Source organism: Bombina bombina, chromosome 1, assembly GCF_027579735.1.
Source record: "Bombina bombina isolate aBomBom1 chromosome 1, aBomBom1.pri, whole genome shotgun sequence".
In the NCBI taxonomy this organism is placed as follows: domain Eukaryota; kingdom Metazoa; phylum Chordata; class Amphibia; order Anura; family Bombinatoridae; genus Bombina; species Bombina bombina.
The window spans coordinates 32,846,154-32,868,070 of NC_069499.1; the positions used below are offsets into that span (position 1 = coordinate 32,846,154).

Here is a 21,917-nt window from a genome sequence, read left to right on the forward strand (position 1 = left end):
TTCCAGCCACATTTTTTCTTTTATGATTTCGAAAGAGAATGCAATTTTAAACATCTTTCTAATTTACTTATATTATCTAATTTGTTTTATTCTCTTGATATTCTTTGATGAAAAGCATATCTAGATATGCTCACTAGCTGCTGATTGGTTGCTGCACATAGAAGCATCATGTGATTGGCTCACCATGTGCATTGCTTTTTCTTCAAATAAGGATATTTAAAAAATGAAGCAAAATAAATTATGGAAGTAAATTGTAATGTTGTTTAAATTTCTATTCTCTATCTGAATCATGAAAGAAAGATTTTGGGTTTAGTGGCCCTTTAATAGGCACATAAAAAAACCCCAAGGTTCTATTTCTGTTTAAATGGAGTGATGGCAAAAATGCTCTGGTCTTTTGGGGAAGTTTTAGTCTGAAATGTCCAGTCCTTAAGTGGTTAATATATTTTATAACATTTAAACCTCTAAATTTCTGCCTGTTTCTAAGCCACTTCAGACAGCCTCTTATCACATGCTTTTTTTATTTGTTTTTTCACAACAGGAGACTGCTAGTTCATGACATATTGATAACATTGTGCTCACGCTCGTCGAGTTATTTAAGAGTCAGCACAACACAGCACTAACTGGCTAAAACGCAAGTGAACAGATAATAAATAAAAAGTCATGTGATCAGGGGGCCGTCTGCAGAGGCTTAGACACAAGGTAATCACAGAGGTAATAAGTATATTAATATAACCGTGTTGGTTATGCAGAAATGGGGAATGGGTGAAAAAGGGATTATATATCTTTTTAAACAATAAATATTCTGGTGTAGACTGTCTCTTTAAAAGGACAGTCTACAATAGAATTTTTATTGTTTTAAAATATAGATAAAAATAGAAAGGCTAGAACTAGACGACAAGTAATTACAAGACGTTTATTTTGTCTTATATAGCATATAAAAGTAAATTAACACTTTTCTTGCTGCAAGTGTTTTCAAATAATCAAACCCCACCCACTACTTGCCTAGCTTGGAGAAGCCAATTCAGACTTTTTTCAAAATTACTGGATAGGCTTTTGTGGTTGACTCCTTTGTTAGCAAAACAGGTATTGTTGTGTCACATCTTATTTTACCACCTCTGCTGAGACCAATTGTGCACAGATTTGTAGCAGAGTTAGGCTTATGCAATTTACAGTTTGCACTCCTAGGAATTGGGAAAAAACATAATTTATGTAAGAACTTACCTGATAAATTAATTTCTTTCATATTGGCAAGAGTCCATGAGCATGAACCAAATCCTGCACAAAACAATGAATATCAGGAAGTTTAGCAATCTTTCTGTGAAATAAAACAGAAAGAGCAGAAATTTGTCCTTTCAAGGAACTTGCAGACAAACCCTTATCCAAACCATCCCGAAGAAACTGTAAAATTCTAGGAATTCTAAAAGAATGCCAAGAGAATTTATGAGAATAACACCATGAAATGTAAGTCTTCCAAACTTGATAATAAAGCTTTCTAGAAACAGATTTATGAGCCTGCAACATAGTATTAATCACTGAGTCAGAGAAACCTCTATGACTAAGCACTAAGCGTTCAATTTCCATACCTTCAAATTTAATGATTTGAGATCCTGATGGAAAAACGGACCTTGATATAGAAGGTCTGGCCTTAATGGAAGTGGCCAAGGTTGGCAACTGGACATCCGAACAAGATCCGCATTCCAAAACCTGTGAGGCCATGCTGGAGCCACCAGCAGCAAAAACGATTGCTCCATGATGATTTTGGAGATCACTCTTTGAATAAGAACTAGAGGCGGGAAAATATAAGCAGGTTGATAACACCAAGGAAGTGTCAATGCATCCACTGCTTCCGCCTGAGGATCCCTGGACCTGGACAGGTACCTGGGAAGTTCTTTGTTTAGATGAGATGCCATCAGATCTATTTCTGGAAGCCCCCACATCTAAACAATTTGAGAAAACACATCTGGGTGGAGAGACCATTCTCCCAGATGTAAAATCTGACGACCGAGGTAATCCGCTTCCCAATTGTCTATACCTGGGATATGAACCGCAGAAATTAGACAGGAGCTGAATTCTGCCCAAACAAGTATCCAAGATACTTCTTTCATAGCCTGAGGACTGTGAGTCCCACCCTGATGATTGACATATGCCACAGTTGTGATATTGTCTGTCTGAAAACAAATGAACGGATCTCGCTTCAACAGAGGCCAAAACTGAAGAGCCCTGAGAATCGCACGGAGTTCCAAAATATTGATTGGTAATCTTGCCTCTTGAGATTTCCAAACCCCTTGTGCTGTCAAAGATCCCCAAACAGTTCCCCAACCTGAAAGACTCGCATCTTTTGTGATCACAGTTCAGGTTGGACGAACGAAAGAGGCCCCTAAAATTATACAATGGTGATCTAACCACCAAGTCAGAGAAAGTCTAACATTGGGATTTAAGGATATTAATTGTGATATCCTTGTATAATCCCTGCACCATTGGTTCAGCATACAAAGATGGAGAGGTCTCATATGAAAACGAGCAAAGGGGATCGATGCTGCAGTCATGAGATCTAAAACTTCCATGCACATAGCTACTGAAGAGAATGACTGAGACTGAAGGTTCCGAAAGGCTGCAACCAATTTCAAACATCTCTTGTCTGTTAGAGACAAAGTCATGGACACTGAATCTATCTGGAAACCTAAAAAGGTTACCTTTGTCTGAGGAATCAAATAACTTTTTGGTAAATTGATCCTCCAACCATGTCTCCGAAGAAACAACACTAGTTGATTCGTGTTAGATTCTGCAGAACGTAAAGACTGAGCGAATACCAAGATATCGTCCAAATAAGGAAATACCACAATACCCGCTCTCTGATTACAGAGAGTAGGGCACCTAGAACCTTTGAAAAGATTCTTGGACCTGTCGCTAGGCCAAAAGGAAGAGCAACAAATTGGTAATGCTTATCTAGAAATGAGAATCTCAGGAACGGATAGTGATCTGGATGAATCGGAATATGAAGATATGCATCCTGTAAGTCTATTGTGGACATATAATGCTCTTGCTGAACAAAAGGCAGAATAGTCCTTATAGTCACCATTTTGATTGGATTTATATTATATTTTTTATATATATATATATATATATATATATATATATATATATACTTTTTATTATATCTTTTAATATGTTTTACCCTCATATAATATATTTTACCTTCTTTCAAAATAGTGTATATATATATGTGCAAAAATAAAAATGTATTTATGTATTTATTTTCAAGATTACTATTAAGATATCTTTGTCTTTGATATAAACTGGTTTTATTTATTTTATATTAAATATATTCAAGTGAGAATATCATAATAGATAAGTTAATATTTAGCTATGTTTGGGTTAAAAAGTTTAACCTGGAGCCAAAAGATACCAGTATGATCACATTTTTGGGGTTAATGAACCGGAACTCAAAGAGTAAACAATACAAATTCCCTAAGTAGAAACAATGGAGTCATCTTGATAAAGGCTCACTGTAGAGCTGAAATGCGTAGATTTGACTCCACAAACCCAAGGAAATACAAATATCTATCCCTGGTGATAGATTACACAAAGCAAAGAAAATCAACCTAAATATTGCGATCACCGGCAAAAAGACACGTTCCTGATAGGCTACAGTGAAGACCGGGAAAAGTATCAACGGATCAGCTGTTTGTAAAAAAGGATCCGCTGTTAAAACCTGAGAAGGTCAGTAGCCCAACATTCAGGATACCGTGTACAGATCTCAATGCTGGCATATAGAGATACTTTAAAGACCAAAAGATTTTCAAGTATCGCAAGCTGCATCTAAAAACAACTTTAGCTATCTTCACGTCATGGCTGCCTCAAAAAGCCGGTAAGCTGTTGTATACACCCGACTGTTATTTGCTACTTGATAGACTCAAGGAATACAAACATCTATCCCTGGTGATAGATCACATAAAGCTAAGGAAATTTATTCATATATTGCTAAATATCAGTAAATTATCACGCTTCTGACAAGCTACAGTAAAGACCATAGGTTTTAAATAAACATCAGCAGCTAATTTACGCTATACGGCTGTATAAAGGTCGGTAATCCTTTTTTCATATCTGACTGCCACTTTTTATTTCAAACATCGCACAACTTAAGTATTTGAGTACCGATATATATATTTTTTGGGAACATTGCACACATACTCAAATGACATGGCTCCTTTTGAAGTGAAACATTTCCTTTGACGGCAATTACGGAACTGCTACTTTTATCATACTGTTATATCACAGTGAATGCCTTAATCTGCTCCGGGTTTATTAAACCACTTTTAAAGAATTTTTTATGAATTGCAATTCATTATAATATTGTGTATTAATTTGTGGCCACATTTTTTACACAGGTATTAATTTAAATCTATGTTTTATGTTTTAATACAATTTGTATCTAGTTTTTTACCAATTAATAAATAAATAATATATCTTAGATTAATAATTTATTGTCTCCACATATATATTTTATTGGACCTCAGCTTATGTACTAAGCGCCCCTCTTACCTTTACCGTCTAGGTAAACATCTTTTTTTACATATCGATTCAAAATCTTTAGATCCAAAACTGGTCTGAATGAATTTTCTTTCTTTGGGACAATGAATAGATTTGAATAAAACCCCAGACCCTGTTTCTGAAACGGAAATGGCATTATTACCCCTGATAACTCCAGGTCTGAAACACACTTCAGGAAAGCCTGAGCCTTTACTGGGTTTGCTGGAATGTGTGAGAGAAAAAATCTTCTCACAGGCGGTCTTACTCTGAATCCTATTCTGTACCCCTGAGAGACAATACTCTGAATCCAATGATTTTGGACCAAATTGATCCAAACATCTTTGAAAAATTTTAATCTGCCCCCTACCAGCTGAGCTGGAATGAGGGCCACACCTTCATGCGGACTTGGGGGCTGGTTTTGAGCTCTTAAATGGCTTGAATTTATTCCAATTTGAAGAAGGCTTCCAATTAGAAGCAGATTCCTTGGGGGAAGGATTAGGTTTCTGTTCCTTATTTTGTTGAAAGGAACGAAAACGGTTAGAAGCTTTAGATTTACCCTTAGGTCTTTTATCCTGAGGCAAAAAAAAATCCCTTCCCCCAAGTGACAGTTGAAATTGTTGAATCCAACTGAGAACCAAATAATTTATTACCTTGGAACGAAAGAGATAGCAATCTGGACTTAGAAGTCATATCAGCATTCCAAGATTTGAGCCACAAAGCTCTTCTAGCTAAAATAGCTAAAGACATAGATTTAACATCAAGTTTGATAATATCAAAAATGGCATCACAAATGAAATTATTAGCATGTTGAATCAACGTAACAATGCTAGACAAATCATGATCCGATACTTGTTGCGCTAAAGTTTCCAACCAAAAAGTTGAAGCAGCTGCAACATCAGCCAAAGAAACTGCAGGTCTAAGAAGATGACCTTAATATAAGCTTTCCTTAGATAAGATTCAAGTTTCCTATCTAAAGGATCTTTAAAAGAAGTACTATATTCCGTAGGAATAGTAGTACGTTTAGCAAGAGTAGACATAGCCCCATCAACTTTGGGGATCTTTTCCCAAAACTCCAATCTAACTGCTGGCAAAGGATACAATTTTTTAAACCTTGAAGAAGGAATAAAAGAAGTACCAGGCCTATTCCATTCCTTAGAAATCATATCAGAAATAGCATCAGGAACTGGAAAAACCTCTGGAATAACCACAGGAGGTTTATAAACGGAATATAAACATTTACTAGTTTTAATATCAAGAGGACTAGTTTCCTCCATATCTAATGTAATCAACACTTCTTTTAACAAAGAACGAATATAATCCATTTTAAATAAATAAGAGGATTTGTCAGTGTCAATATCTGAGGCAGGATCTTCTGAATCAGATAGATCCTCATCAGAGAAAGTTGGAAAGATGGGAAGAAAGTAGACTGTTTCAAACACAAGCACCACTCTCAACCAATCATTTTAAAAGAAAATTAAAAATTAAAGAAATTTTAAAACCAAAGCAATTTTTAAATGTTTTTTAAAAAAAAGTTTTAAAAAGGTTTCTTTGGGGTTCAAAACCTTTTTTAAAATCAAGGTTCCAAAAGCTTTTACAATATATATATTTTTTACATAATATTTTTATAATATTTTTACACAAATTTTCTATATTTTTTAGATATTTATATACTTGTACTTATAAGCTACCCCCAAACCTATTGGCAGACTCCTGAAACTATATAGGACATTGAGATCCTCAGGATAGAAATATTATTGACATAATATTAATAAATATATAACTCCAACATAACGGTTTTATAATTTTGTACCCACAACATATGGATATCCATATGCCCTTATTTGTATCTTACAATTTTTTATATATTGTATTTGCATTTTTATTTTTATACCAGATATTTGTATTTTTATTCTATACCAGACATTCTGAGCTTCCAATACCAATCCCAATTTTTATTCATATGTCATATATTTTTTATTATTTTTTATCTTTTTATATAATTAAACTTATTCACATAGAGATTGTTTTTTATGTAATAACACAACTACAAGGAACAATGCCATTACATATATTTACACTCATATAGGCAACTTTGCATTTTGCCAAGTCAATATACTATAACCCCAATATGCCAAAATGAGTTGGCACTTCCACCGGCAAATACACATGATATATATTCTTTCCCCTTTCGGATGGGGGACAATATAATTATCAATTTCTGGAAATGTATTTTAAATGAGAATTTAAAAAAAAAAAAACAAAAAAAAATTTTAGGCGCAATTTCCACAAACCATCCCATTGGCTATCAAAACACACTTAAGGTGTAGAAGCCAGACAGCTGCTACCAGTCTTGAGAAAGGTCCCTGAGGACCGAAACGCGTTGGCTATACACTGGTATTGCAGCTCAGAATATATCTGGTGAGTAGAATACTGTTTTTGTCATTCTAAAGTGATTTTATTGCACTATGTCTATTTTCTGTACACTTTTTTAGGTACAGGAGGATATCCCATTACATTTGATAACCTTTTAAGAAGAGGAACATCAACCCAGCACTTTCTACACTCACATTTGGAATACTTGGAATTATATACACATTTTTTTTTTTTTTTGGAGCAATTTATTTCACCAGGATTTTGAATCCTTTTTTATGACACATTTTTTATGACACATTTTTTACCACACCCTTTTATATACACACATTTCTATACACACTTTTTAGGTGTACACCTCACGAGAATTATTCACTATCACATATATTATATTCCTTCCATATGGGTTGCTGATCACAACTCATATATTTTTTATATATTTTTATTCATTTTTTCAAAAAATATTTTTTAATATATTTTTTATATTTTTTACATTTTTTCACCTTTTTGATTTTTACACCAACTTTGGACATATTATCATTTTTATTTTTTTTTGGATATTAACCTTGAACATTTGCTTTGGACATTTTGGTATGGGACTTAACCACTTGTATGTTACATAGGACATAACTTCTTGGACATTGTATGGGGCAATCCATTAGATTGTTGAATCTATTTTTAACTGTATTTTTAACTGTCAGTTTATGTTAATAAAATGTTTGTTTAATACATTTTAATATCACATCCTATATATATATATATTTTGTTTTTAATCTTTTACCTTTTAAGTACTTTTTCACATGGTTTTATATATATTCTTTGTGTAACACAATATTATATATTAACCTTTATGTATACACATTCCTAGTCGTGGACACCATCTTTAGCAACCCAACCCTCATCTGAGGGTAGTGTAGCGCTGTATCTTGGCATTTCTTTTTACTATAAACGGAATTTAAACATTTACTAGTTTTAATATCAAGAGGACTAGTTTCCTCCATATCTAATGTAATCAACACTTCTTTTAACAAAGAACAAATATACTCCATTTTAAATAAATAAGAGGATTTGTCAGTGTCAATATCTGAGGCAGGATCTTCTGAATCAGATAGATCCTCATCAGAGAAGGATAATTCAGTATGTTGCTGGTCATTTGAAATTTCATCAACCTTATGAGAAGTTTTAAAAGACCTTTTATGTTTATTAGAAGGCGGAATGGCAGACAAAGCCTTCTGAATAGAATCAGAAATAAATTCTTTTAAATTCACAGGTATATCTTGTGCATTAGATGTTGAGGGAACAGCAACAGGTAATGAACTACTACTGGATGGATAAATTCTCTGCATATAAAAGTTTATCATGGCAACTATTAAAAACTACAGCTGGAGATATAATCTTTACAAGTTTACAACAAATGTACTTAGCTTTGGTAGAACTGTTATCAGGCCACAGGGTTCCAACAGTGATTTCTGAGACAGGATCAGATTGAGACATCTTGTAAATGTAAGAGAAAAAAAAGACAACATATAAAGCAAAATGATAAATTTCCTTATATGGCAGTTTCAGGAAAGGGAAAAAATGCAAACAGCATAGCCCTCTGACATAGAAAAAAGGCAGGAGGCAAATAGGAATGGGGTCTTAAATAAGGAAAATATTTGGCGCCAAGTATGATGCACAACAAACAGAAAAATATTTTTTGGCTCCAAAAAAGTCTGGAAACGACACACTCGCATCATAGATGACGCAACCTTGTGAAAGGACTCAGCGTCAACTAAGACGCCGGAAATGACGAATTTGCGTCAACGAACATAACTTTGCGCCAAAAAAAATCTTGCGCCAAGAATGACGAAATGAACTCTGGAATTTTGCACCCTCACAAGCCTAATTCTGCCCGTGAATTTTAAAAGACAGTCAATTTGAAAAAGAGACTATACCCCAGGTAAGAAAAATTTTCAGAAAAAAACATTTCCCAGATATGAAACTGACAGTCTGCAAAAGGAAATATACTGAAAACCTGAATCATGGCAAATATAAGTACAATACATATATTTAGAACTTAATATAAATACATAAAGTGCCAAACCATAGCTGAGAGTGTCTTAAGTAATGAAAACATACTTACCAAAAGACACCCATCCACATATAGTAGATAGCCAAACCAGTACTGAAACGGTTATCAGTAGAGGTAATGGAATATGAGAGTATATCGTCGATCTGAAAAGGGAGGTAGGAGATGAATCTCTACGACTGATAACAGAGAACCTATGAAATAGATTTCCCACGTGAGGAAAACCATTGCATTCAATAGGTGATACTCCCTTCACATCCCTCTGACATTCACTGTACTCTGAGAGGAAACGGGGTTCAAAATGCTGAGAAGCGCATATCAACGTAGAAATCTTAGCACAAACTTACTTCACCACCTCCATAGGAGGCAAAGTTTGTAAAATTGAATTGTGGGTGTGATGAGGGGTGTATTTATAGGCATTTTGAGGTTTGGGAAACTTTGCCCCTCCTGGTAGCATTGTATATCCCATATGTCACTAGCTCATGGACTCTTGCCAATTACATGAAAGAAACATAATTTTCTAAAATCAATTACAAGAATAGAGGACAAAATAAATTATTTAATGTTTTACATTTTATAAAAATAATTGAACAAATTAAAATGTATAAACACACCTGTGATAATGAGATGCCCTGTATCTTACTATAGAAGGAGCGGAAAATCATTAACCACTTTATTACCAAAGAGGGCTAAATGTGTGTATATATATATATATATATATATATATATATTTACATACATATACTTACATACACACACACACACAGAGCTTAACATTTCCACTCATCCTCTAGATATTGGCAAGTAGAAAATGTAACTGTAGTGAAAGATAGCATGTGAATGTTAAATAAAAATTCACTCACTATTGAAGGCTGGGCATGTAAGTGTAACAGTGAAATGCTGCTGTAAAGATGGAGCGTTGGCTTGAAGGTGGAGCGCAGTTGTGTTGGCGTGGAGGCGCAGGTAACGTGGAGAGGCAGAGGCATCGTCAACAGAATTGCGGCTTATGTTATATAATTAGAATGATCTGGCTGATTTGAGGTTTAGGGGCAACACAAAATGAGGGGATACGGGGGATATGTAAATAGAGAAAGCGGATTGGCTACCAGTACCAATTTATTAGCATTAATTTAGGTGGGAACGTTTTGGAGTCGTTTACCAATAATTTGAGCCACAAAGTTAGCTTTTGAGGAGAATTTTAGGACTTTTCAAAGATTTTTGCTTTCACATATCCTTTTTAGGTTGCTAACTAGGGGAATGTGCTTAAAATATTCATTTATAGGAATATTGTGGGCAAATAAGAAATGTTCTATACCCATATAACTGTTACATTAGAGAACTCCCTTAAAGGGAGAAAGTACTCAGGCAAGCAACAGATACATTTTTTGTATTCAAAGTTACTGCAGGGACAATTTTTCTTTCACCCCCACTGCCACTTCATCTTGTTTTCATAACTTTTCTATAGAAAATACTGCAGTATAGATCAGTATAGGTGGCAGTTTCTATAGGAAAAATCAGCTATTACAAATGATTGTCCCCTTTGTCAAGCTAAACGCCAACCTTGGTTAGTTGTCCAGGTTACTCCCCATGCCAAATTAAAGAAGAGACCAATTGGACACTAAATAGTTTTGTTTCATGTTACACTGCCTTAGATTGGGCCTGCACTAGTTTACACAACGTTTCATAATGTGAGCGGTAGATGCATGCTGACTATACACTGTGCCAAATAGCCAGCAAATGTATATATTAATAGTAATTGTAATAAAAGCACTTCATTTTTAATGGTTTAAAATAAAAAATATTTAAAATTACTGCACAATAAGGTTTTTCACAATGGCTAAAAAATTTCAAAGATTGGTGCGTGGTAGCGTGTGTGGTGTATATATATATATATATACACACATATATGTAGGTTTCATATAATACTCCTTACCGTAAAAGGTGAGATAGCCAAACAGGGCAGAAATGAAATAGATGACAAAACTTAGAGTAATTCCCAGGTTGGCGACATTTTGCATCCTGCTCTTTGACGGGCTGAAATAAGAAAAGTAGATTGGTCTGTCCTAATAAATGCAGCTCTATGTAAGCTAATTATTGGGTAATGAAGGGACCTACAGGTGAACAGCCACAGGGTTCTATTTTCACATTAATGTACTTTTAACTCCTTAGGTTCTGATTGGTCTAGGCAACTGGGTATCTTAGCACTGAACAACACTGAGCACAAGATTTCAATTGCAAGTGCAATGTAGGCAACACATCTGCACCCGCTTTGTACTCCTGATTCCTACACAGTCTATATATTTATTTCCCCAAACCTAGAGACCTAAATGAATTGGTGGCCCCTGCAACACTGAAATACATTAGAAATAATTTAAAGGGATATTAGTCATTTTTGTTTAATATATATTTATTTATTTCTTGACACGGTAAGTCCACGGGATCATCAATTACTGTTGGGAATATCACTCCTGGCCAGGAGAAGGCAAAAAGCACCACTCCCCTTCCCACAAACCCCAGTCATTCGACCGAAGGAAAAGGAGAGAAAGGAAATAACACAAGGTGCAGAGGTGCCTGAGGTTTATATATAAAAAAAAAAACTGTCTGAAAACAAGGGTGGGCTGTGGACTCACTGTGTCAAGAAATAAATAAATTTATCAGGTAAGCATACATTTAGTTTCTTTCTTATGACACGGTGAGTCCACGGGATCATCAATTATTGTTGGAAATCAATACCCAAGCTAGAGGACACAGATGGTTAGGGAGGGACAAGACAGGTAACCTAAACAAAAGGCACCACTGCTTGAAGAACCTTTCTCCCAAAGGAAACCTCAACTGAGGCAAGACAAATTTACAGATCTTAGAAAAAGAAGACCAAGTCATAGCCTTACAATCTGATCCACAGAGGCCTCATTCTTGGAGGCCCCAGAAGAAGAAACAGCCCTAGTGGAATGAGCTGTGAATCTCACAGGAGACCGCAGTCCGGCAGTCTCATATGCCATACTAATAATACTTCTCAAACAGAGAGAAAGAGAAATGGCAGAAGCTTTCTGACCTTTACGTTTCCAGAAAAAGTAAACCAACAATGCAGAAGACTGACGAAAATCCTCCACAGCCTGCAGAAGAATTTGAAAGCCCGCACAACATCAACGTTGTGAAACAAACGTACCATATGAAAGGAAGATTAGGACATAGAGAAGGAACAAAAATTTCATGATTAGAATTCCTGTCCGAACAACTTAGGCAGGAACCCTATTAGTGCGAAAACACAACTCTATCATCATGCAAGATAAGATAAGGAAATTACACTGCAGAGCTGAGAGTTACGATACTCTCCGAACAGAAGAGATAACAACAAGGAACAAAACCTTCCCAGATAACACTTATGTATCTATGGGATGCATGGCTCAAACGAAGCCGCAGCTAAACTTAAGAACCAGATCAAGACTCCAAGAAGGAGTAACACAGGCCAGATACTGACCAGAATACAGCGCAACTGGAAGACGGTAGGTGCTTTTGTAGTAGAATAGACAATGCAGCAAACAGACCCTCCAGGGTACTTGCTGACGAAAACCATTCTCCAGATCATCCTGGAGAAGACAAAAGTCAAGGAACCCTGACTCTATTCCACGAGTAAACCTTGGATTCACAACAAAAAGATATCCATATCTAATAAAAAAAACTTCCAGAAACAGGCTTATGAGCATGAATCATGATCACAATGACTGATTAGAAAAAGGAAAAAACCACGCACAGACAGAACTATGCGTTCAGTCTCCAATGGTCAGCATAAGAGAAGTGAGATCTGGATGAAAGAATGGACCATATTCAGAGGATCCTTCACCAAGGAAGTCTTCAAGGTGGAAGAGACAACAACTCCTCTAGGTCTGCATGCCAGAACCTGCGAGGCCAGGCCGGGGTCATAAGACTCGACACTCCCTACTGAGAGGTACAAGCAATGACTTGTGGAGGAAAGCAAACAGGTGAAAGCAGGAAGCCAGCCTGAATCCCAAAGGACCAGCATCTATCAGAGCAGCCTGAGGATCCCCTGACCTGGAACCGTAGGCTTGGTACTTAGCCGAGACGCCATCAATCCAACTCCGGCATCCCCCCTGAGGGCTAAGCTGGGGAACACCTCCAGAAGGAGTTCCCACTGCCCAGCTCAAAGAATGTCTCTCATTATACCTGCATTGCAGAAACTCCAGAAGGAGAATCTGCCATTGGAAGAAAATCTTAGATTAGACTCCAAACGATATGAATGTACCTGCAGAAAGAGAAAAATGAAAACTTTCCTTTAATCTTATTCTCTTGATGAGTGGTAGAAAAAAACCCTTTTTCATCCGGAAGTCAGAAGAGAATTCTGTCTCCCATCTTTGAAAGGAAACGCCAGAAGCGTGGATTTGGAAGAAGACTAAAATATTAAACCTGCAGCCTAGGCTGCACGACTAAGCCATAGAAAAGCTTCTCAGCTGAACAGATTTTAGCCAAAATGCCCAGCGGGCTAGCACAGCAAGTCTAATAAGACAAGGCATTGCTCTGAATGAACGATTAAACCACCAGTTTCTTATCCATAGATCGGAAAGGAATAGGCACCCTCCATAGGGATCAAAGTTTACTGCCCATTTATTTAGGGCACCATGCCCTTTAATGGAGTCAGCGACAGGAAAATCCTCTAAAGGAAGGGAGACAGGGGAAAATGTATCCCTAGCATCTCCAATTCCTGCTAAAATATCCAAAGCTTTTAAAGATTGACGACAGGGGTATCAAAGTCATCCAGATAGCTAAAACCTCCTTTAACTATACACGAGGTACGTACGCCTACATCTGAAGGGACATCTGAAGGGAGCCCCCTCAGCATCAGATTTCGAGAATTCCATGTAAGCCTTTCAGCTTAGACCACAGATCCTGAAAATAATTTCTCTTAGCCAGAGTAGAGCAGTCCTACTACTTTAGGCACCGTGCGCCATACAATTTAATGTTGACGGCAACAGGAAAATTCTTAATAAGAAAAGGAGACAGGGAAAACAACCCCTGACGTTTTCCTAGCACGGTTTGGAACAGAAAAACATTCCCACAAAGGAAAGAATGTAAAACAACTCTTTCTGTGTTCTTAGGACTGACAATGACAGCGCATCAGAGTCCTATAAGTAGCTAAAACCTCCTTAACAACAACCAAGGTTATAAGGCGTACATCTGTAGGATACCACTTCAGCATCGGAAGGAATTATACTGATAGAATCTGAGATTTCACCCTCAGAAATAACCGGCTAATCCCCCTCACTAGTGTCCTGTGCAGCAGAAGTGGAGAAGAAACCTTACAATCTGAAAATATCAATGTCCTCTTGCCTTTCCCTGTATATAAGGAAAAAGAGACAAGCCGCAGACACCGTAGAGAGTAACTGAGCTGGATTCTGTAGGCAATACACTCCTCCAGGAGCTTGAGAGGAACCGCAGGGCACTGCATGTGACACCATAAGGCTTGGGACTGTAAGGAGAAGCCGTGGCAATGCCTGAACAGCATCATCCTAGGAGACAAAGAGCTTAGAATAAAACATCTGTAGATTTTTTGAACCCTACCAACATAAGGAATAAGAACAGCAACTCTCAGTATCCTGTCGAAATTAGAAGTGGATTTACAGTAAACGCCACTATGTGAAAAAAAACACTGACTTTAAACATAGCCCCAAAATAATTGAAAGACACAGCTCCGCTTCCACTCCTAAGTAAGAGAACGGAGTAAAAATGCAAAGCTTGTCATAGGAACGGCGCCGTACTACAAAGCGCATTCTTTCCCCTAGTAGAAAGGATACCCAAATGTCTAACACTGAGTGCTCCACCAATAAATTTGCAGCTAGGGATTAGTTCATAAACCTAATGTCAAATATAGCCAGTCTCCAGTCACATAATGTGCTTGCTCTCTGCCAAACCAATATCCTGTCCACAGGATATATCAGTTCCTTAAAGTAGCAGGATAAATTGTCAAAGTGACCATCTCCTACCCTGTAAGTAAAAAGGGCACTTACCTGCAGTCTGGCCGTCCGGCAGGAGGACAGTTTGCCAGGCATGGGAGTAAGCCACTCCTCAGAGAGACCTGAACCTGAAATGAACAGATTAAGCCTACTCTGGCATTTTGTTTGTGGGCAGCAATACAGTCAGGAAAACGCAGTGAGACCCACCGCTCAAGTTCCTGACTGCTTAAAAGCCACTACAGCCGTGCTGAAGAGACTAAAGTGGAATACAGCTAAACTCAGCTTGTCAGGGAAGAGCAGAGCAATCCTGCCCTGGCGTCAAAACAAAAAAATATTGATAGAAGAATTTTTTATCAGACACCTAATTACTTCACTTCCTCCTTGCACTAGAGGCAAAAAGAATGACTGGGGTTTGTGGGAAGGGAAGTGATACTTATCAGCCTTGCTGTGGTGCTCTTTGCCTCCTCCTGCTGGCCAGAAGTGATATTCCCAACAGTAATTGATGATCCCATGTCATAAGAAAGAAAAAAAGATTGTAATATAAAGTACAAAATAAAACAATATTGCTATGTACGTTCATTGGTTAGCCCCCTCCCTTTTCCTGTAAATGAACTTTGAAAATTAGTTTTCCAATTCTGAGAACTAAGAGTGCACAGGCTTCTCTAACCTACATATGGTCCCAAACTGGCTTCAGTGGCTGGGATCAGATACAATACAAAACAATGATAGTTTTGCTAATACAATGCATGAGGCTTGGCTCCTCCACATATGGTGAATGCTTATGCATGGTGAATGCTTATCTCATAAATTAATTTCTTTCATGATGGTAAAATGAACCAACAAGAGATAAGTCCAGCACACAGGTATGCTTGCACGTCACAGTGGGCAACTTTTCAAAACCCACTAAAAAGGAATATTCCAAACAGCAGAAAGTGTGACAGCATAAAGCACTTTAATAGTTTAAAACCACAGGGTTACAGGCAGCAAAGTTTCAGAAAACATCCCTTAGTCATGCTGTGACTTCATGCTGTGACTAAGGGATGTTTCCCGAAACATTGCTGCCTGTAACCCTGTGGTTTTAAACTATTAAAGTGCTTTATGCTGTCACACTTTCTGCTGTTTGGAATGATGGTGAAATGATCCATAACTCCTGGGAATTATCCTTCCCTACCACTAGGAGACGACAAAGATTCTCAAACCCCAAGAGCTCTATAAAACCCCTCCCACCTCACAGGTGCCTCAGTCTAACGTATAGCCAAGAAAAATTAGGTAAAAAAAGCAATAAAAGGAGCAGGAAAAAAAGAAAAGATGTGCTTAAGAAATAAAACAACACCAAAAGCATAGGGTGGGGTCTCGTGGACTCTCACTGAAATTAAATAAATTAATTTATTAGGTAAACGTAAATTACGTTTTCTTTCATACAGGTGGTGAGAGTCCACGATCCATTACTCCTGGGAACTAATAGCCAAGCTGTGGAGTACACGAGTAATGAGACATAATGGGTGGGGTTTAGAAACCTCTTTTTTTACTGAAAAACTTAAAATCACAACCCACAAAAACCCAGAAATGGGATTCTTTTTTTAATGCACTTAAAATATAAACAATTAGGCAAAAATAAATCAAGCTGAGGCAACTGCCTGAAGGACCTTCCTACCAGAGGCTGCCTCAGAAGAAGCACAAACATCAAAATGGTAGAATTTAGTAAAAGTATGCAAAGAAGACCAAGAGTGAGCAGTAATCCGTTTCGGTGGAGGCTGACATGCCTAAAAGTAAGCCTTATGAATCAAAAGTTACAATCAAGAGGCGAAAAAAATGGCAGAAACTGTCTGTCCTTTCCTAGAACCAGAAAAGTTAACAAATAGACTAGAAGTTTGTCTGAAATCCTTAGCAGCATTAATATAATACTCCAATGCTCTAAAAACATGCAAATTATGCAAAGATCTCTATGAAGCATTCTTGGGACTAGGACACAAAGAAGAACCAACTATTTCCCTACTGATATTGTCTGAAGAGACAACTTAGGCAAGAAATAAAACTTAGTCCTCAAGACAGCCTTATCCTGATGAAAGATTAGATAAGGAGGGTCACAAGAAAGAGCAGACAAGTCGGAAACTCTTCTAGCAGAAGAGATAGCCAAAAGGAACAAAACCTTCCAAGAAAGAAGTTAAATATCCACTTTACGCATAGGTTTAAATAGAGGTGCCTGCAACACCTTTAACACCAAGTTAAGCTCCCAATTGGCTTGATCACAGGCTTAATCTGTGCCAAAGCCTGAAGAAAACCATGAATGTCAGGAAGATTAGCAATCTTCCTACGAAACAAAAAAGAAAGAACAAAAATCTGCTCTTTCAAAGAGCTGGCAGATACGTCCTTATCCAAACCATCATGCAAGAACTTCAAAATTCTAGGCATTCTAAAAGAATGCCAGGAAAAAAACATGATCTATACACTAAGCAATAAAACCCTTCCAGGCCTTATCATGAATCCTTCTAGTCACATGCTTGTGAACCTAGATTAAAGTTTCCAGTACATCATCTGAGAAACCCCTTTGCTTAAGAACTAAACGTTCAATCTCCATGCCATCAAGCGTAGAGATGAGAGATACGGATAGAAAAAAGGACCTTGAGATAGTAGGTCTGGACTCAGAGGAAGTGGCTAAGGAGGGCCACTAAACATTTGAACAAGATCTGCATACCAGATCCTGCAAGGCTAAGCTGGAGCAATCAGGATTACTGACTATTTCTCTAGCCTTATCTAGGAAATCACTCTGGGAAGAAGTACTAGAGGAGGAAACAGATAAGCAGCAAGATGAAATGACCAATGAAATTCATGCCAAAGCCAACAGACACTCATCTACTAGTAAACCAGTAGAAAGCCAAACCAGTACTGAAACATATCAGCAGAGTTTATGGAATAGGAGTACAATGTAGATCCATAAAAAGAGGCAAAAGACAAGTCCCTGCAACCAATTATGGAAGGTCTGAGATAAATTTTCCCATGAGGTGAAAAAAAGGGCCACCAGTCATACTCCATATACATTCCTCTGACAAACACTGTACTCTAAGGGGAAGATGGGCCTCAACATAGACTGAAAAACGCTCTCTCTGTAGAATCAAATGCACATCCTTATTCTTTAACCACCTCTAGAGGAGGCAAAGAGAAGACTGAGGTACCTGTGGAGGTGGGAGGGGTTTTATAGAGCTCTTGCGATTTGGGAATCTTTGCCTCCTCCTAGTGGTAGGGAAGGATTATTCCCAGGAGTAATGGATTGAGGACTCACACCCCCTGTGTGAAAGAAGAATAAGTAATTACAAGGTATTTATGTCCCTTTAAGTACTGAAAGACGAAAGCCCTACATACAAAGGCCTAGATTTGGAGTTTGGCGGTAAAAGGGCTGTTAACGCTCCGCGGGCTTTTTTCTGGCCGCACCATAAAATTAACTCTGGTATCGAGAGTTCAAACAAAGGCTGCGTTAGGCTCCAAAAAAGGAGCGTAGAGCATTTTTACCGCAAATGCAACTCTCGATACCAGAGTTGCTTACGGACGCGGCCAGCCTCAAAAACGTGCTCGTGCACGATATCCCCATAGGAAACAATGGGGCTGTTTGAGCTGAAAAAAAACCTAACACCTGCAAAAAAGCAGCGTTCAGCTCCTAACGCAGCCCCATTGTTTCCTATGGGGAAACACTTCCTACGTCTGCACCTAACACTCTAACATGTACCCCGAGTCTAAACACCCCTAACCTTACACTTATTAACCCCTAATCTGCCGCCGCCGCTATCGCTGACCCCTGCATATTTTTTTAAACCCCTAATCTGCCGCTCCGTAAACCGCCGCAACCTACGTTATCCCTATGTACCCCTAATCTGCTGCCCTAACATCGCCGACCCCTATATTATATTTATTAACCCCTAATCTGCCCCCCTCAACGTCGCCGACACCTGCCTACACTTATTAACCCCTAATCTGCCGAGCGGACCTGAGCGCTACTATAATAAAGTTATTAACCCCTAATCCGCCTCACTAACCCTATCATAAATAGTATTAACCCCTAATCTGCCCTCCCTAACATCGCCGACACCTACCTTCAATTATTAACCCCTAATCTTCCGATCGGAGCTCACCGCTATTCTAATAAATGGATTAACCCCTAAAGCTAAGTCTAACCCTAACACTAACACCCCCCTAAGTTAAATATAATTTTTATCTAACGAAATAAATTAACTCTTATTAAATAAATGATTCCTATTTAAAGCTAAATACTTACCTGTAAAATAAACCCTAATATAGCTACAATATAAATTATAATTATATTATAGCTATTTTAGGATTAATATTTATTTTACAGGCAACTTTGTAATTATTTTAACCAGGTACAATAGCTATTAAATAGTTAAGAACTATTTAATAGTTACCTAGTTAAAATAATAACAAATTTACCTGTAAAATAAATCCTAACCTAAGATATAATTAAACCTAACACTACCCTATCAATAAAATAATTAAATAAACTACCTACAATTACCTACAATTAACCTAACACTACACTATCAATAAATTAATTAAACACAATTCCTACAAATAAATACAATTAAATAAACTAGCTAAAGTACAAAAAATAAAAAAGAACTAAGTTACAGAAAATAAAAAAATATTTACAAACATAAGAAAAATATTACAACAATTTTAAACTAATTACACCTACTCTAAGCCCCCTAATAAAATAACAAAGCCCCCCAAAATAAAAAATTCCCTACCCTATTCTAAATTAAAAAAGTTACAAGCTCTTTTACCTTACCAGCCCTGAACAGGGCCCTTTGCGGGGCATGCCCCAAGAAGTTCAGCTCTTTTGCCTGTAAAAAAAAACATACAATACCCCCCCCCCAACATTACAACCCACCACCCACATACCCCTAATCTAACCCAAACCCCCCTTAAATAAACCTAACACTAATCCCCTGAAGATCTTCTTACCTTGTCTTCACCATCCAGGTATCACCGATCCGTCCTGGCTCCAAGATCTTCATCCAACCCAAGCGGGGGTTGGCGATCCATAATCCGGTGCTGAAGAGGTCCAGAAGAGGCTCCAAAGTCTTCCTCCTATCCGGCAAGAAGAGGACATCCGGACCGGCAAACATCTTCTCCAAGCGGCATCTTCGATCTTCTTCCATCCGGAGCGAAGCGGCAGGATCCTGAAGACCTCCAGCGCGGAACATCCATCCGGACCGACGACTGAACGACGAATGACTGTTCCTTTAAGGGACGTCATCCAAGATGGCGTCCCTCGAATTCCGATTGGCTGATAGGATTCTATCAGCCAATCGGAATTAAGGTAGGAATTTTCTGATTGGCTGATGGAATCAGCCAATCAGAATCAAGTTCAATCCGATTGGCTGATCCAATCAGCCAATCAGATTGAGCTCGCATTCTATTGGCTGTTCCGATCAGCCAATAGAATGCGAGCTCAATCTGATTGGCTGATTGGATCGGCCAATCGGATTGAACTTGATTCTGATTGGCTGATTCCATCAGCCAATCAGAAAATTCCTACCTTAATTCCGATTGGCTGATAGAATCCTATCAGCCAATCGGAATTCGAGGGACGCCATCTTGGATGACGTCCCTTAAAGGAACAGTCATTCGTCGTTCAGTCGTCGGTCCGGATGGATGTTCCGCGCTGGAGGTCTTCAGGATCCTGCCGCTTCGCTCCGGATGGAAGAAGATCGAAGATGCCGCTTGGAGAAGATGTTTGCCGGTCCGGATGTCCTCTTCTTGCCGGATAGGAGGAAGACTTTGGAGCCTCTTCTGGACCTCTTCAGCACCGGATTATGGATCCCCAACCCCCGCTTGGGTTGGATGAAGATCTTGGAGCAAGGGCGGATCGGTGATACCTGGATGGTGAAGACAAGGTAGGAAGATCTTCAGGGGATTAGTGTTAGGTTTATTTAAGGGGGGTTTGGGTTAGATTAGGGGTATGTGGGTGGTGGGTTGTAATGTTGGGGGGGGGTATTGTATGTTTTTTTTTACAGGCAAAAGAGCTGAACTTCTTGGGGCATGCCCCGCAAAGGGCCCTGTTCAGGGCTGGTAAGGTAAAAGAGCTTGTAACTTTTTTAATTTAGAATAGGGTAGGGAATTTTTTATTTTGGGGGGCTTTGTTATTTTATTAGGGGGCTTAGAGTAGGTGTAATTAGTTTAAAATTGTTGTAATATTTTTCTTATGTTTGTAAATATTTTTTTATTTTCTGTAACTTAGTTCTTTTTTATTTTTTGTACTTTAGCTAGTTTATTTAATTGTATTTATTTGTAGGAATTGTGTTTAATTAATTTATTGATAGTGTAGTGTTAGGTTAATTGTAGGTAATTGTAGGTAGTTTATTTAATTATTTTATTGATAGGGTAGTGTTAGGTTTAATTATATCTTAGGTTAGGATTTATTTTACAGGTAAATTTGTTATTATTTTAACTAGGTAACTATTAAATAGTTCTTAACTATTTAATAGCTATTGTACCTGGTTAAAATAATTACAAAGTTGCCTGTAAAATAAATATTAATCCTAAAATAGCTATAATATAATTATAATTTATATTGTAGCTATATTAGGATTTATTTTACAGGTAAGTATTTAGCTTTAAATAGGAATCATTTATTTAATAAGAGTTAATTTATTTCGTTAGATGTAAATTATATTTAACTTAGGGGGGTGTTAGTGTTAGGGTTAGACTTAGCTTTAGGGGTTAATCCATTTATTAGAATAGCGGTGAGCTCCGATCGGAAGATTAGGGGTTAATAATTGAAGGTAGGTGTCGGCGATGTTAGGGAGGGCAGATTAGGGGTTAATACTATTTATGATAGGGTTAGTGAGGCGGATTAGGGGTTAATAACTTTATTATAGTAGCGCTCAGGTCCGCTCGGCAGATTAGGAGTTAATAAGTGTAGGCAGGTGTCGGCGACGTTGTGGGGGGCAGATTAGGGGTTAATAAAT

At 37.7% G+C, this 21,917-nt stretch overlaps 1 protein-coding gene across 1 annotated transcript in view; it reads right to left on the minus strand.

The window, feature by feature from the left end:
- Window positions 1-21,917, minus strand: part of LOC128651978 (probable sodium-coupled neutral amino acid transporter 6) — a 95,189-nt gene that overhangs the window by 47,106 nt on the left and 26,166 nt on the right. Inside the window, exon 4 of the mRNA XM_053704937.1 lies at window positions 10,902-11,002. Coding sequence (XP_053560912.1) covers window positions 10,902-11,002 — 101 coding nt within the window. The remainder of the gene's footprint in view (window positions 1-10,901; window positions 11,003-21,917) is intronic.